This window comes from Acinonyx jubatus, chromosome B2 (assembly GCF_027475565.1).
Source record: "Acinonyx jubatus isolate Ajub_Pintada_27869175 chromosome B2, VMU_Ajub_asm_v1.0, whole genome shotgun sequence".
NCBI classification, from domain to species: Eukaryota; Metazoa; Chordata; class Mammalia; order Carnivora; family Felidae; genus Acinonyx; species Acinonyx jubatus.
This window is the reverse complement of record NC_069385.1, coordinates 87,456,550-87,471,478: the sequence shown is the minus strand read 5'-3', so window position 1 is coordinate 87,471,478 and position 14,929 is coordinate 87,456,550. Positions and strand designations below refer to the sequence as shown.

Here is a 14,929-nt window from a genome sequence, read left to right as displayed (position 1 = left end):
TGCATGGTATGATCTCGATCTTTTTGTACTTACTTAGGGCTGATTTGTGTCCCAGCATATGGTCTATTCTGGAGAATGTTCCATGTGCACTGGAGAAGAATGTATACTCTGCTGCTTTAGGATGAAATGTTCGGAATATATCTGTTAAGTCCATCTGGTGTAGTGTGCCATTCAAAGCCATTGTTTCCTTGTTGATTTTTCTTTATTAGATGATATGTCTATTGCTGTGAGTGGAGTGTTGAAGCCTCCTACTATTATGGTATTACTATCGATGAGTTTCTTTATGTTTGTGATGAATTGATTTATATATTTGGGTTCTTTTACATTTGGCACATAAATGTTTACAATTGTTAGGTCTTCTTGGTGGATAGCCCCCTTGATTATGATATAATGCCCTTCTGCATCTCTTGATACAGTCTTTATTTTAAAGTCTAGATTTTCTGATATAAGTATGGCTATTCTGGCTTTCTTTCGTTGACCATTAGCATGATAGATGGTTCTCCATCCCCTTATTTTCAATCTGAAGGTGTCTTTAGGTCTAAAGTGGGCCCCTTGTAAACAGTATATAGAAGGATTTTGTTTTTTTATCCATTCTGTTATCCTATGTCTTTTGATTAGAGCTTTGAGTCCATTGACGTTTAGAGTGAGTACTGAAAGATATGAATATATTGCCATTATGATGCTTGTAGAGTTGGAGTTTCTGGTGGTGTTCTCTGGTACTTTCTAATCTTTGTTGCTTTTGGTATTTATTTAGTCATATGTGTATATATATGTATGTATATATGGGTTTTTCCCATCTTTTCTCCCCTCAGAGAGTCCCCCTTAAAATTTCTCACAAGGCTGGTTTAGTGGTCACAAACTCCTTTAATTTTTGTTTGTCTGGGAAATTTTTATCTCTCCTTCTGTTTTGAATGCCAGCCTTGCTGGATAAAGAACTCTTGGCTGCATATTTTTCTGATTCAGCACACTGGATATATCCTGCCACTCCTTCCTGGCCTGCCAAGTTTCTGTGGAGAGGTCTGCTGCAAACCTCATCTGTCTTCCCTTGTAGGTTAGGGACTTTTTTCCCTTCCTGCTTTGATGATTCTCTCCTTGCCTGAGTATTTTGTGAATTTGACTATGATATGCCTTGTTGATGGTTGGTTTTTGTTGAATCTAATGGGGTCCTCTGTGCTTCCTGGATTTTGATGTCTGTGTCTTTCCCCAGGTTAGCAAAATTTTCTGCTATGATTTGCTCACATAACCCTTCTACCCCTATTTCTCTCTCCTCCTCTTCTGGGACCCCTATGATTCTGATGTTCCTTTTTAATGAGTCACTGATTTCCCTAATTCTTAAATCATGCTCTTTTGCCTTTCTCTTTTTTTCTGCTTCATTATTCTCTATAAGTTTGTCCTCTATATGGCTGGTTCTCTGTTCTGCCTCATCCATCCTTGCCGCTGCTGCATCCACCCATGATTGCAGCTCAGTTATAGCATTTTTAATTTCATTCTGGCTATTTTTTACTTCTTTTATCTCTGCAGAAAGGGATTCTAATCTGTTTTTGACTCCAGCTAGTATTCTTATTATCATTATTCTAACTTCTGGTTCAGACATCTTGCTTGTATTTGTGTTGGTTAAATCCCTGGCTGTCATTTCTTCATACTCTTTCTTTTGGGGTGAATTCCTTCTCATTGTAGTTTTGATTTGTAGTTCCCTGATGATGAGTGATGTTGAGCATCTTTTCCTGTATCTGTTGGAGATATGTATGTCTTCTTTGGGAAAATGTCTATTCATGTCTTCTGCCCATTTCTTATTTGGCTTATTTTTTGGGGGGTGTTGAGTTTCATGAGTTCTTTGTAGATTTTGGATATTAACCCTTTATCACATATTTAATTTGCAAATATCCTTTCCTATTCTTGAAGGTTGCCCTTTTGTTTATTGTTTTCTTTTCTGTACAGAAGCTTTTTATCTTGATAAAGTCCCAACAGGTTATTTTGCTTGTGTTTCCCTGGCCTCTGGAAATGTATCTAGTAAGAAGATGCTATATCTGATGTCAAAGAGATTGCTGCTTGTGTTCTCCTCTAGGATTTTGATGATTTCCTGTCTCACATTTAGGTCTTTCATCCATTTTAAATTTATTTTTGTGTATGATGTCAGAAAGTTGTCCAGTTTCATTCTTTTGCATAGAGCTGTCCAGTTTTCCCAACATCATTTGTTGAAGCGACTGTCTTTTTTCCATTGGATATTCTTTCCTGCTTTGTTGAAGATTAGTAGACCACATAGTTGTGGGTTCATTTCTGGATTCTCTATTCTGTTACACTGATCTATGTGTCTGTTTTTGTGCCAGGACCATACAGTCTTGATTACTATAGCTTTGTAATATAACTTGAAGTCTGGAATTGTGATGCTTTCAGCTTTGCTTTTCTTTCTCAAGATTGTTTTGGCTATTTGGGGTCTTTTCTGGTTCCATACAAATTTTAGGATTGTTTGTTCTAGCTCTGTGAAAAATTCTAGTGGAATTTTGATAGGGATTTCATTAAATATGTAGATTGCTTTGGGTAGCGTAGACATTTTAACAGTATTTGTTCTGATCTACAAGGGAGAAGTTTTAGAACTCATCTAGTGCTAACATATAACCTGATGAATTAATACTGGTAAAACATGAATTGTCAAGCAACATTTTTTTTTAAGTTTGCTTGTTTGTTTATTTATTTATTTATATATTTATTTCAATACCCATCACCCGCCCTCTCCTCCCTCCCACCCCCCATCAACCCTCAGTTTGTTCTCAGTTTTTAAGAGTCTCTTATGTTTTGGCTTCCTCCCTCTCTGTAACTTTTTTTCCCCCTTCCCCTCCCCCATGGTCTTCTGTTAAGTTTCTCAGGATCCACGTAAGAGTGAAAACATACGGTATCTGTCTTTCTCTGTATGACTTATTTCACTTAGCACAACACTCTCCAGTTCCATCCATGTTGCTACAAAAGGCCATATTTCATTCTTTCTCATTGCCACAAGTAACATTTCTTTTGTATTCCTTATGGTGAATTGTCTGATTTGTTCTATGCTCAGTTACCAGTTGGATATTATTCTTTTTCTTATAAATGATCAAAACTCTTTGCATATTAATAATGTTAACTATTAAGCCACCATATGATACTTTTTCCCATCTTGTCATTTTCCTTTTAGTTTAGTTTATATTTTTTTCTTACAAGTTTATAATTATTATTTTGTCAAATATATTTTTTCTATTATGATTTTCTTCTTTTGGTTCTATACTTAGAGGCACCATACTCACCATAAGCTCTGAGCTATGTTCACTTTATATTTTTTCTGTTCCTTTAATATTTTTTATTTTCAAGTCAGCTCTTTAACCCATCCAGAATTAAATGCATGATTGCACATTTATTCCCAATGAAATTTATATTATTCATTATAGCATATTGTTTCAGTCTGTTGTAACATTTCATGTCTTGAATCTGTTGCATATATATTCATAATATATAATGTATCAGTGGTTCTCAACTGAAGGTAATTTCATCTTCTGTGGAAAATTTGGCAATATTTAGAGACATTTTTATTTGTCAGGACTGAACATAGACAGGCTGGGGGAGAGACTGACTACTGGCCTCTAGTGAGTAGAGGCCAGGGTTGAGGTTAAACATCCTACAATGTACAGGATAGCCCTCACAGCAAAGAATTGTCAATAATGCCAAGATGAAGAGACCATCATATAGGTGAAGGAGTGGGAGAGATCTATTGGGTACCATTCTTCTCCCAGTTACAAAATCACCAATAGTAGTATTACCTGGCCCATATTTCTGTTTCCTGCTCTGAGAAGCACTTGAAGAGACTTTGCCTCATGCTTTGCAGAAATCCAGATATACACTGAATTTTTTTATCATCCCTGGATGGTTTCAAAAACAAATGAGCTTAATAGTTTTAGAGCACAGACCCTGGAGCCGTGCTGAGGCAGGTTCTACCTCTTATTAGTTGTGTGACCTTGAGCAAGTTACTTAACCTCTCTGTCTTCAGTTTCTTCATCTGTAAAGTGAGAGTAATAGTCCTATCCTTATCCTGGATTATCACAGGATTATAAGATGCTTAAAGTAATGCTTGACATGTAGTAAACATTATAGAAGGATTTGGTAACAATGAAAAAGTAAATGACTTGGTTTTTTTTGTGAACCACCTTATTTGATCACAATGGCCTGTACTTGCTTTTTTTCTTAATTTAATTTAATTTAATTTAATTTTATTTTATTTTATTTTATTTTATTTTATAAAAGAGGGAAAGAGTTCACAAGAAGGGTGTTGGGAGTGGGGGAGAGGGACAGAGGGAGAGAGAGAGAGAGAGAGAGAGAGAGAGAGAGGAGAACCTTCAGCAGGCTCTATCCTCAGTGCAGAGCCTGATACAGGACTTGATCCCACGACCCTGGGATCATGACCTGAGTCAAAATCAAGAGTCAGATGCTCAACTGACTAAGCCACCCAGGCACCCCTGTTATTGCTTTTTATATAATTATACTTTTTAAAATCCATTGTAGATTTTTGCCAGTGATCAAATTGAAGCAGCATGTTTCTTCTTTACCCTTCTGGAACATCTCTTATCCTCTTGCCATGCAGCATAAACCCCATCAGATCATCAACTCTGTTCTCTCTCTGATTATTATTTAACTTTTATTACCTCTATCAAGGTTGCAGATTTCCTTATAGGCACATATCTTTTTAATATGTAGAGTTGTTTATTTTTCCTCCTGTGAAAACCATTAATTTTGAATAAAGACTATATTCATTCTGAGTTACATTCTGAAAGTTAATGATGATATCTTTGGAATTATATTGTCTCCTTGTGCCAAAAATTTCAATTCATTCTATTAACATGTGCTGAACACATTTTATGTCACCATCTAGACACCATGTTGTCTCTTATCCCCTTACTAGGTAGATATTTTCTTCTGTGTATTTCTGAGTCTCTTACTTCCTATTTTGCTTTCTGGCATATATGACATCTTCTAGAACAGCACTGTTCAATGGAATTTTCTGTAATAACAGAAATGTTCTAATCTGTACAGCCCAATAGTGTAGATACCACTGAGCACTTGAAAGTGGCTAGGGCAACTGAAGAACAGAGTTTTAAATTTTATTTAATCTTAATTAATTTAAATGTAAATCACCACCTGGGGCTAGTGGCTAGCACATTGAACAGCACAGCTCTAGAGCATTTCCTCATTTCCTCACCCTTCCATTTTCAGTTTAAAATATTCAGCTTGGGGCGCCTGGGTGGCTCAGTCAGTTAAGCATCCGACTTCAGCTCAGGTCATGATCTCACGATTTGTGAGTTCAAGCCCTGTGTTGGGCTCTGTGCTGACAACTCAGAGCCTGGAGCCTGCTTCAGATTCTGTGTCTCCCTCTCTCTCTGCCCCTCCCCCACTTGTGCTCTCTCTCTCTCTCTCTCTCTTTCAAGAATATATAAATGTAAAATTTTTTTTCATCTTTATTCTAACTTAAACCTATTTCACTCAATGTACTTGTATATAGTTTTGTTTATCCTATATATTATATATATTTCTTATACTCCAGTAATCAAGTTAATTTTACTTCATATCCTGTGTTTTCAATATAGTAACAATACATAGTCTTAGATAATTGGGACTGCGCATGTGTATTTCTGTTAGTAGAGTATATAATGCATTATCTTGTAAAGTCAGGTGCTTTCTTTTCTTTAGTTTTTGTTTCGGATAAAAATAATAGTGTTCATTGTAGGAAAACAATGAAGAACAACAGAATAAATTGAGAATAAAAATCATCCTAGTGGCACAAAGCAGAGGTTACTACTACTACTACTACTACTACTAATACTAATCCAATACTACTAATACTTCACACACACACACACACGCGCGCGCGCGCACACACACACACACACACACACACTGTGTTATGTGATAGACTGTGACTTGGATGAGTTCTTTATATGCATAATATATTCTTTTATTTTTAGATATTTTTACTAATTATACAGATAATACATGTGTTTTGTTTTTAAAAAATTGAATACAAGAGTATGCTGAAGGAACAAAATCACCCATAATCACAGAATCCATAAATCAACCACTTTTACTGTTCTAGTTTAAAACAAATATTTGAAACAAAATATTGTTTCTAAGTTCCATAGTAGGTGGATGCATAGGCTGGTAGGCAAGTAGGTAGCTAGAAGGGTAGATACATAGCCATTTAATTTTTTAAAAAATTATGCTACAGATATGCAGCATTTGCTAATAAATGTATCCATCCTTCAGATGATAAACAAAAATATGTGTCACTATGGATATGTGTTATAAACAATAGTATTAGTGGCCATTTTGAACATTTGTAACTAAAGTAATAAGAATAGAATAGAAAAGAATAGAATAGATAGAAAAGAATAGAATAGAATAGAATTTGTAACATGTATTCACTGAATTTGTCAATCCCTGGTGTCTTACTTTTTACAGCATAAGAATTTTTAAATACTATAAAATAAAATTCACAAATATGATTTTAATGGCTGCATCATATCCCATTGTATCTATATACCATAATTTATTTAATAGTTCCCTATTACTGGACATTTAGGACGTTTCTCTTTTTTTTACTATTATAAATAGCATTGCACTCTTCAATTTAGTGCCTGAAACTTTTCATCTCTGATTATTTCCCTAGGATATATTCTTAGAAGCAAAATTGCTGGACCAAATTAAATGAACAGATTTAAAATTCTTGATACATATTGCCAAATTGCCCTCCAGAAAGTTCTTTGTTGCTTATAGAAGAAAATAAATAATCCTTGTTCTATTTCTACCGTTTAATCATTTTTATGCAGCCTTTCTTTGAACCTTTAAACTTCTCTTTGGTTTTAGGACTCAGAATTGTTTTTTAATAAATGTTTCTTTCAAGGGATTAGCAAAGTAATCACATTGTTGTAAATACCTAAACAATGTAACTCTCTTGTTTTTTCTTAGTAAAGGATCTCAGGATATAACATTTTTCATTATATAAATTATTTCTTTCTAGGGTGAACCAGGAGAAAAAGGAGATCCAGGTCTGGCTGGCATTAATGGACAAAATGTAAGCCGAACTGTTTTTTTTTTTTTCTTCTTCTAATATTCTGTTTACATTTTGCCACTGAAATGTGTTGACTATCTAATGGTATTAAGACTTTACTATCAGTGACAGAACCAGCCACAATCAGGGCAAAATCAAGAATCAAGACAGTTTTTTACATGGCTCAGTAAAAGCTCTGTGTTTTTAGTGTCATTATGGGTGGCCTCTTGCCTTTTTGTATTATGTGTCATCCTTAACAGTGCTTTCTTTTTTGTTGTTTTTGGGTTGCATTTTTCTAGTCTTCCTTTTGCTGTCTTTTCTCTTCCTATATACATTTTCATATGGCCCATGTTATTACCCACAGTCACTCTTCATCTTACACCAAAGCTCCATCCACTGAAGGTTCTGCATGGGTAGGATTGAAATGATGAAAAGAAGGGGAGAAGGGGACAGAGACTTGTGTATGTGTGTTCTAGTTCATCTGGAAGTCCTAGCATCTCCTTTTCCTTCCCTTAAGACAACAGACATTCCCCCACCCCCACCCCTATCCCCCGAGCTTCACTTTGATTCTTATGATGAAATTTGAAGGTTATCCCAAATATGGGTTTTCTCTAAAATATAGAATAATCTTCTGGTCTTCAAAATCACCATTTATTATAGATATTCTAACTTTACTGGGGAAAGTGACCACCATGAGAATTATTTTTTCCTAGCTTTCTTTTTCCTCTTGCATAAAAATGTTTTAGAAAAGTTCTAGAAAGCTATACTACTTGCTTTGTGGAAAAAGAAAAATGAAGCTAGATTTGGTCCCTAATGTCCTAGATGTGTTATGAAACCATCTTATATGCAGTAGATCACTATGGTGGGAAGGGAAGCTGATCATTACAGTCCCTGGGGCTTGTGGACAAAGTAAGAGGGATACCTGAGTATGGGAAGGGGTTTTATCCAAAAGAGAAATACCCCAGGAATTAACCCTAGAGTCAACACTGGGTTAAGGTTCTGACCCCCGCTGCTTTACTCTCTTGTTTATTTCTTGAGAAACCCCATTCACATATTTCATATGAGGGTCATTCTTAATCCTCTCCCCTTTGAAATGATTTTTCTATATGAGAGAATGGGAACTGGTACTTAGGGCTTGTAGCTGGAGTGTTCTCTGCATCTTCTCTAGTTCCTTACAGTGCATCAAGACACTGGATGTCACAACTGTGGGCCCATACATTTAAACAGAACCTCTGATTCACCTCCCTTCCCTACTAGTGGAGGTACCTGGTATCAGAGTAAGAGTTCTCGAGTGGAAAGCCAGAACCCACTGTGTCCCAGTTGGATCACTGGCTGAGAAAATCACTTCTCCATCTGTAAAGGATGGGTTTAGAATACATTCTCAAGTCCTCATTACTATGATGTCCTATCATTTTATACAAAGACATTATTAAGATTATGAACTTGGAAAGCATAATAAACATAGAAGCATTCATTTAGGTTTTGTAATATTCCTGCTGCATGTAAGGAGATGTAGGGATAACAAAACAGAATATAGCTGGAGCCAGAGTATGAAAAGTGCTGTATGTAAGGATGTTTGCCCTTCCTCCTCTGAACACATGGAGGAGAATTCATCTGAGCTGTGTTTAATGAAGATTAGTGTCACAGTGTGTTCTATAAATTGGATCATATTGGGGCCTTTGCCTATGTTTTGTTTTTTTCTGTTATATTCTTCATGAGATCAAAGACCATTTCTTGGAATCCCCAGGACTTAGTAAATATTTGCAGTTAAGTTCTCAAGAATTATTTTCCAAGTTTTAATTTTAAAAACTGAGAAAGTATTATAATAGTCTAAAATATAAGTAATTAGAGCCGAAAGTAGGATAACAGAGGTTGATATTGCAGTTGTAAAATATATGCAGTTTGTCACTTGACATCATTGAAAACTCAAAAATAGCTCAAGATTTTGGCCATTCATTATGAGAACAATGTTATCTTGTGAAAAATGTAGGAGTGTCGAAAGAAATTAATGATAGTGTTACAAAAGAAAACCAAGCTGCATGCATGTGGGCTCTCTGAGAGAGAGGAAAAACACAAAGATTTTTAGAAGTTCATTAAGATAACATTGGAATTGAAATAGAGAGGGACTTATCCAAACACTTCAATGAAACTTGGAGATTTGAGGTGTTGGAATCTGAAATCTATTTACATTAGCTTAGAAATTTGGAAATTTTTCTTACAGTGTCTGAAAGTAAGGTGATTTGGCTTTGCAGATGTAATCAATTGATAAACACATATATTTTGTTTTTTGTTTTGGGGTTTAAAAAATTTTTTTTAATATTAAATTTTTTGTCAAATTGGTTTCCATACAACACCCAGTGCTCATCCCAATAGGTGCCCTCCTCAATGCCTATCAACCATCAATGCCCATCAATGCCCAATGCCCATCACCCACCCACCTCCCTCCCACCCCCCATCAACCCTCAGTTTATTTTCAGTTTTTAAGACTTTTAAAAACTGAGGATAAACACATATATTTTGAGTGCCTACTACATGCCCAGTGTTCGGGCAGCTGTGGTAGGATTTCCAAACCTGATTAAGACCAACCTGTTAAGAGAGTACATAGTATAGTGGGCAGTGTGACCTTTCCTCTTTGAGAAGGATTTTGGAAGAGTTCTTTGCATGCCCTCAATCACAGGGGTGTCATTTCTTTAGCACCATAATTGTTTAATGTAGCTCATTAGGTACATCATAAAGCAGGACAAAGCACATTAACTTTTCTCACTTGGTTACTTAATTAATATGTAGATGATATTATTTTCCCTTCCTCAGTTTTGCCAAAGATATTCAGGAGTCATGACTAAGGAGAAATAAGAAAAAGTAATGGAAATTCTCCTTTTGTCCCCTCTACTCTCACTAAGAGTGAAGAATTCAGTGCTCTGCTATTGCATCATTGATGGTGGTATTGTTAATGTGTTATCGTTCATAAACTGTTTCCACAAGAATCTGAAATTTGATCCTTTCTCTAGGTTTATGGGCTAGCCAGAGCAAGGGGTGATAGCATCCCTATTTTCAGAGGCAAGAAATAAAGGTTTGGGAAATTAAGCGACTTTTTTTTTTCTTTTAGAAAATGGTGAAATCAGCTTTTAACCCTACATGTTTGACTGAAAAGTCTCTTATTTTCCCACTAAATCATGCCACGATTGTCATTGCCTATTTTTCAATGCTAAGATAAACTGACTCTGCACATTAAAATCATTCAGCATTTATGACAGTTCACTCCGACTTTCAATAAGCACAGGTACACATTCTTAGAGAATGCAGGGCATCATATTAGCGATTTCAATTTGAATTAAAGTCAAGCCATGATGGGGATTCTAACTTGAGAAACATTCTGCTGGAATAAACCCAGAGTGAATAAACCCAATGGGCCAGCTCACTCCAGCTACTTTCCAAGTCAAAGAAATTTGGAAGAATTTAGAAACGCTGCTAAATTCAAAAGGCCAATGTAATGGTCTTTATTCTTGCATATCACAAATATCTTGATGTAAATGTATCTTTTAATAATTTCTTCTGTGCTAGCTTTGCCAAAAAATGGGCAATCTCACTTTGGAAAATATGAACCGGATATAGAGGGAAATATTCAGCAGTTCAGTCTTTCTCGGTAGGACACTATTGGCATTCTGGGTAAGACAGTTCTTTGTTATGTGGGACTGTCTTGGGAGAGGAGAATGTTTAGCATCCCTAAGGCTCACCAACTAATGTAGCAGCTCTTAATCATTAGGACAAGGAAATTCTCTGATATCTTTCTAAATGCATCCTTGGTAGTATAAGTGCATGTAAACTTTGGATTGATCTCCAAGGTATTGGAGCATTGGACTAAAGTTATTGAATTAAATACCTGCTCATATTTCCCTTACAGTTTAAATAATGCATACCAAACATAATAAAATTCTCAAAAATTTGAGTTGCGTGAATTTAGTCTTTAAAAAACAAGACCTCAGCTTTACACACATTCTTAAATGATTTTGATTGTGACTTACTATGAGATATATTCAACAATTGCATTTTAGAACAGACTTGAGAGGGAGTCTCATAAAGTTGTTAATGTAACCTTTAAAGCCAGACTTCCTGGGCTCCGGTCCCAGCTCTGCCACTGCCTAACTGGCATACTACTTGGAACATTACTTATCCCCTCTGTGCCTCACTTTTTTCATTTGCACAATGGGATGATAATATTAATAGCACTTGCTTCAAGGCTACTTTTGTTTGTTTTTGAGGGTGAACAGGTTTATCATGCATTTAGGACAGTGTCTCGTGTACAGTAAGAGCTATATAAACACATAAACCTTTGCTTTTATTTGAAACTGGGTTAAATAAAACACATTTATCTTTAATAGAAATGTCATTTCAGTTATGTGCTTTTGTGGGGTTACATAATCTTAGAAAAGTCAATTTCAATCATTGAGTTTAGACTCTTCCTCTGCGTCTTTCTTACTGTCTTTCAAACATGTTTTATAAAAATTACAGCATGTGATGTTTCTAAAATAATCATGTTAATCTCCTTATCCCAATGCAATCTGTACTATTAAATACAAAAATATTGAAATCACAAAGCTGAGATATCAGCTGGCAACAGCTGGTGCCATTGCTAGGGAACAAGATACAGTCAGTGGGAAGACAAGGCAAAGAATTAATTGATAGGTTAAAATTTTTAACAACTATTATTTGGTATCATCTTGTGATTTTTAAAGATGCTATATACCATGAGTAGTAGATCTTCCAGTAAATTTAATTTCATTGTCTACCTGCTTTTATAATTCTAGATATAATACTGTCCTTCTGCTTCCACCTTGCCTTTAGATAAGAGTTCCTGTCTGCACATAACATCCAGAGTCAACTACTGTGCTTTTGAGAATCTTTATATATGTGAATATTATTGAGAACCTTGATAATATATTCCCATCTTACTCAATGTTGAACTCATAGACTGTTGCATTTGATTCTTTATGCTTTGTGGTGAGTGCTGCGTCTTTTTCTCTCCAGTACTCCATAACCATTGATAGCAGCACCAGTGTGACATGAGGAGAAAAATTGCACTTAAGCAAAATATTACTGATCTGTTTCTCAGAGCTTATTATGATGCCATGGCCTTAAAAACATTGCACTTTGTCACAAGAGGACATGAGTTACATGGGCCCAATTTCGATGGCTGCAAAAGTAGAAGAAGCTTGATGAAGCAGTACTTCTCAATTGCATTTTATCCGATGTGAGTTAAAGGATGCTTGTTCCATATCCATCAAACTGAGTACAAAACTGAACAGAATGAACTATTAATTATCCCTGAAACTTGGACTTGAAGAGTAAAAGCAACATTTATTAAGTACCTACAATGTACTGTTTTTTATAACCTATGATTCTCAGAACAACCCTTAAAGATAACTGTTATTTATACCTATATTATAGGGGAGCTTAAACAATTTAGAATTTTACATAAAATGCCATTCTTTTCCTCACCCTCCTGAACTCCACATCTCTAAATCTTCAGTACCTCCAGTAGAATTAGGCCTCTCTGTGAACTGTTCCCTTCACACTTGCTGTTTACTTCCATAATAGTATTCAACATTCACATTAGCTTGTAGTGGGTTGCATTACTTCTCCAACCGCTTCCTGACTATAGTTGATTGAAATGGGATGGTTAGCTGATTCGTTTGCCAATAAATCCTTCCCAGAAGTTGCAGTTAGTGTTAGTTTTTTAGGCAGGAATATTGAAAGAATTGTAATGTATTATTTTATGCCTAACATAATTTTTTAACACGTAATGTGTGTTGATTATGAATAATAGTAATAACTGGAACACTGCTACACACAGAATTCACTGTAACCCTGTGCCCCAGAGTCAACCATTTCCTAATGTTCCCTTTTTAAAAACAACATTTTCATATTCGTGTGGTCATAGAATATAGAGTTTAGTCTTCTATGTTTGTGCATGGTCAACAATATTTGGCCATGCACGATATCCATTTATAAATAAATGGATACCTGGTGGCTCTCTCAGCCATTTCTTCTTCATGTTTGTCTTTTCTCTGGATAGAGTTACACCAAGAAGCCCAAAGAAAACTCTTAGTAATTTTCTCAGCCCAGTAAATGGTACAACCTCCTATCACTTACTTAAGCCTTGACACCTCCTTTTCTCTGCCCCCTCTTCCAACATATCTGCCTCTTCTACTTCCCAGTATGTGCGGTCTCTGACCTCTCCTCTCCATCTCCAGTATCACCACCCTATCCCAGCCACCCTCGTCTCTTGCCTCAAAAGCTGTGACAGCCCCTTTTCTGCTTCCACTCTTGCTGCCTACAATCTATTTTTACATTGTAGTCAAAGTGATTTTTTTGAAGCAAAGTCACATCATGTCGTTTTTCTGCTTAAAACACTTAGGTTCAAAAACCCATCCTCCTTACCATGACCTGCAGTTCACTACATGCTTTGACCCCTTAACTTGATCTCCTGCTCCCTGTCTGCATGCTCATGACACTGTCTTCACCTTGGGGGCTTTGGTGCTTGCTGTGCCTTCTAACCTCAATACTTTCCCCCTGGATCACTGCATGGCTGGATCCTCTGAAACAACAAATGTCACCTCCACACAGAAACTGTTTCTGATGACCCCAACTGACATACCAGCTCTCTCCCTTTCAAGCAGAGCACATTTAGCCTATCGACCTGTTTATCATCAGTCACTCTCCTCTTATAACCTGAGTTCTGTGAAGGCAGGAATCTTGACCCTGTTAAGGAAAAAATTATTCTCACATTTATTAAGATGGTAAGGAGGACTTTTTGTTCAAGACTATTAGAATAGGGGCATTGCAATAGAGGAGTGAAATTGAGCTCAACTCCAAATACAATAAGGACGGGTGGGGATTTATAGCCAACGGAGTGACAGGCTCAATGAATGGAAAATTACTAAGAGCAAACACTGAGGGTGGGAGGATTCTTGGTAACTGAACTATAGGATTCTTGCTAAAGGCAGGCCAAAGACTTACACAGTAGAGATGGGGGATGAGGCATTTGATCTGCTGTTAAGGGTGGGGGATGCTAGGTAAACTGATTGAGTAAGATTTTTGCTAAAACTGGTCTCAGCAAGCCAAAGACAGAAAAAGACAGAGGTCAAGGTTGAGGCCTAGTCAAGAAGAGGAGTCAGAAGAGTCTGACTGAAGTTTGGTTGAAGAGAGGGTCTTTGTCAGTTTCTAAGGAGCACTATCCAATAGAAAAATGTTTAATATATAATACACAGTATATTTCTAAATATGATATTATAATCAAGACAAATAGAAATATATTTTCCAGTAGCCATGTTAAGAAAAATAAAAGGAAACAGATGCAACTAATTTAAAAATATATTTAATTTAAAATATCCAAAATACTATTTTAATATATCATCAATATAAAAATCATTAATGAGCCATTTTGTATTTTTTAAAATAAATATTAAAAACCCATTATGTTTTGTGCTCTCAGAACTTTTCAATGGAGACTAGTCTCATTTTGCTTATTTGGGAAGGAATGGATATTTCAAATAATAAGAGAATATTACATCTCAAATAGGATTTACTTTTTCACTCATCCCTTTTCTAAACAAATAAATAAAATACTCCAAGGTAACAATGGAAGACCGTAGCTATGAGTTTTATCCTGAAAGGTATTTCTACAATTGTGAAGTGTTTTTTGTTTGTTTGTTCGTTTGTTTGCCTTTTGGATGCTATTTTTATCCATTAGATTTTTTTTTTCTTAAAGTGTAAGATTACAGTTTTCACATAATCTCTGCAACAAGATTATTTTAAGTATCCAGTTTTCTTTCATTTCTTTAAATTCATCATTGACTTCTATATTGA

The 14,929-nt window shown here is 35.7% G+C and overlaps 1 protein-coding gene across 1 annotated transcript in view; it reads left to right on the top strand.

Moving 5' to 3' along the window:
- The window catches only part of COL19A1 (collagen type XIX alpha 1 chain), a 329,235-nt gene that overhangs the window by 134,668 nt on the left and 179,638 nt on the right, over nt 1–14,929 (top strand). The window contains exon 12 of the mRNA XM_027057488.2: nt 7,034–7,087. Within this exon, the coding sequence (XP_026913289.1) occupies nt 7,034–7,087 (54 nt within the window). The remainder of the gene's footprint in view (nt 1–7,033; nt 7,088–14,929) is intronic.